Here is a 1,419-nt window from a genome sequence, read left to right on the forward strand (position 1 = left end):
CCTCAATTCAAGAGGAAAAGAAAGTAGAAGGAGAGCGAACGAAAAGAAATCCTGGTGGGTACAACCCACGAAGGTCGGTCGCTACTTCCACCCGTATCGACGTGTCGCACTTCTCCATTAAAAAAAATAAAAAATAAAACAGTAATTCTTTATATTTATTTTTTTCCATCTCATCCTCGTCTGTCGCGCAACACGTGTCGGCAGCTGAGCAACAGGCCCGCGAGATCCCGCCACGCGTCCTCGGTCGTCGCCCCCCACCGTTCTCTCCCTTTCCTCTCCTCTCCTCCACTTGTTGGTCTTTGTTCTTGTTGCTGCTGCTGCGCACTCCAGTTGTTCCTGATCCTGATCTTCATTCTCTGCTATTCTCCTCTCTCTCGCTGGTGGTGTGACTGAGATTGCGATTGCGATTGCGATTGCGATCGATCGATCAATCAGTAGATTATGTCGGGCGGCGTGGGGCCCACGGGGGGCGGGGGGATCGAGGTGTCGGCGGCGGGGGCGGGGGCGGAGGCGAAGGCGGCGGAGGACGACGCGCTGCTGCGGCCGGGGCTGCAGGCGCACTCGCCGCGGCGGATCCACCGGTTCCTGTCCTTCCGGCAGCTGAACGCGCTCGCGACCCTCGTCGTCCTCGCCGCCAGCTCCACCGTCCCCGTGGCCGACCTCGCCTTCGCCCTCCTCTCCCTCCCCTACCTCTACCTCCTCTCCTCCCTCTCCTTCCCCCCGCTCTCCCCCTCCCCTCCCCCTCCCATCTTCGGCCAACGCAACCCCCTCCTCGCCGCCTACGTCGCCCTCGGCGCCGTCCTCGGCCTCCTCCTCCCCATCGCCTACATCGTCGACGGCGTCCTCGCCGGCGACAAGCACGGCCTCGCCGCCGCCGCCCCCCACGTCTTCCTCCTCGCCGCCCAGGTCTTCCTCGAGGGCGTCACCTTCTCCCACCACTTCTCCCTCCCCATCCGCGCCTTCGTCCCCGTCTCCTACAACGCCCGCCGCCTCTTCACCCTCGCCGACTGGCTCCGCGCCGAGATGCGCAAGGCCGACCTCGCCCCTCCGCGCCGCCTCCTCGCCGGCCGCGCCCTCGCCCTCGCCAACCTCGCCTTCTGGACCTTCAACCTGCTCGGCTTCCTCCTCCCCATCTACCTCCCCAGAGCTCTCATGCGCCATTACTCACACTCCGCAGATAATAATAATAATAATAATAATTTTGGTAGTAAGGAGAAAGACAAGAAGAAGCTGTGAGGGTTGTTTAATCACTGCTATTGCTATTGCTATTATTATTGTTGATGATGATGATTAGTGCCACTGATATTTTTGCTTCTTTTTTTTTTTAGTGGGGAGAAATTGAACTGTCCAATAAATGTACTTGCCTGTTTTCCATATTTCTGTGTGTTTGTTAATTAGCGTGTGATGTGATGTGCAAAA

General features: G+C 58.4%; 1 protein-coding gene across 1 annotated transcript; it reads left to right on the forward strand.

Moving 5' to 3' along the window:
• The first annotated feature begins 261 nt into the window (after nt 1-261).
• Nucleotides 262-1,376, forward strand: LOC109705461. The gene has a single exon (XM_020226190.1). It carries the CDS (start codon nt 442-444, stop codon nt 1,234-1,236), a length of 795 nt encoding a protein of 264 aa, XP_020081779.1. The 5' UTR covers nt 262-441; the 3' UTR covers nt 1,237-1,376.
• The last annotated feature ends 43 nt before the right edge of the window (nt 1,377-1,419 follow it).

The sequence above is a fragment of the Ananas comosus genome, unplaced genomic scaffold (assembly GCF_001540865.1).
Source record: "Ananas comosus cultivar F153 unplaced genomic scaffold, ASM154086v1, whole genome shotgun sequence".
Taxonomy (NCBI): domain Eukaryota; kingdom Viridiplantae; phylum Streptophyta; class Magnoliopsida; order Poales; family Bromeliaceae; genus Ananas; species Ananas comosus.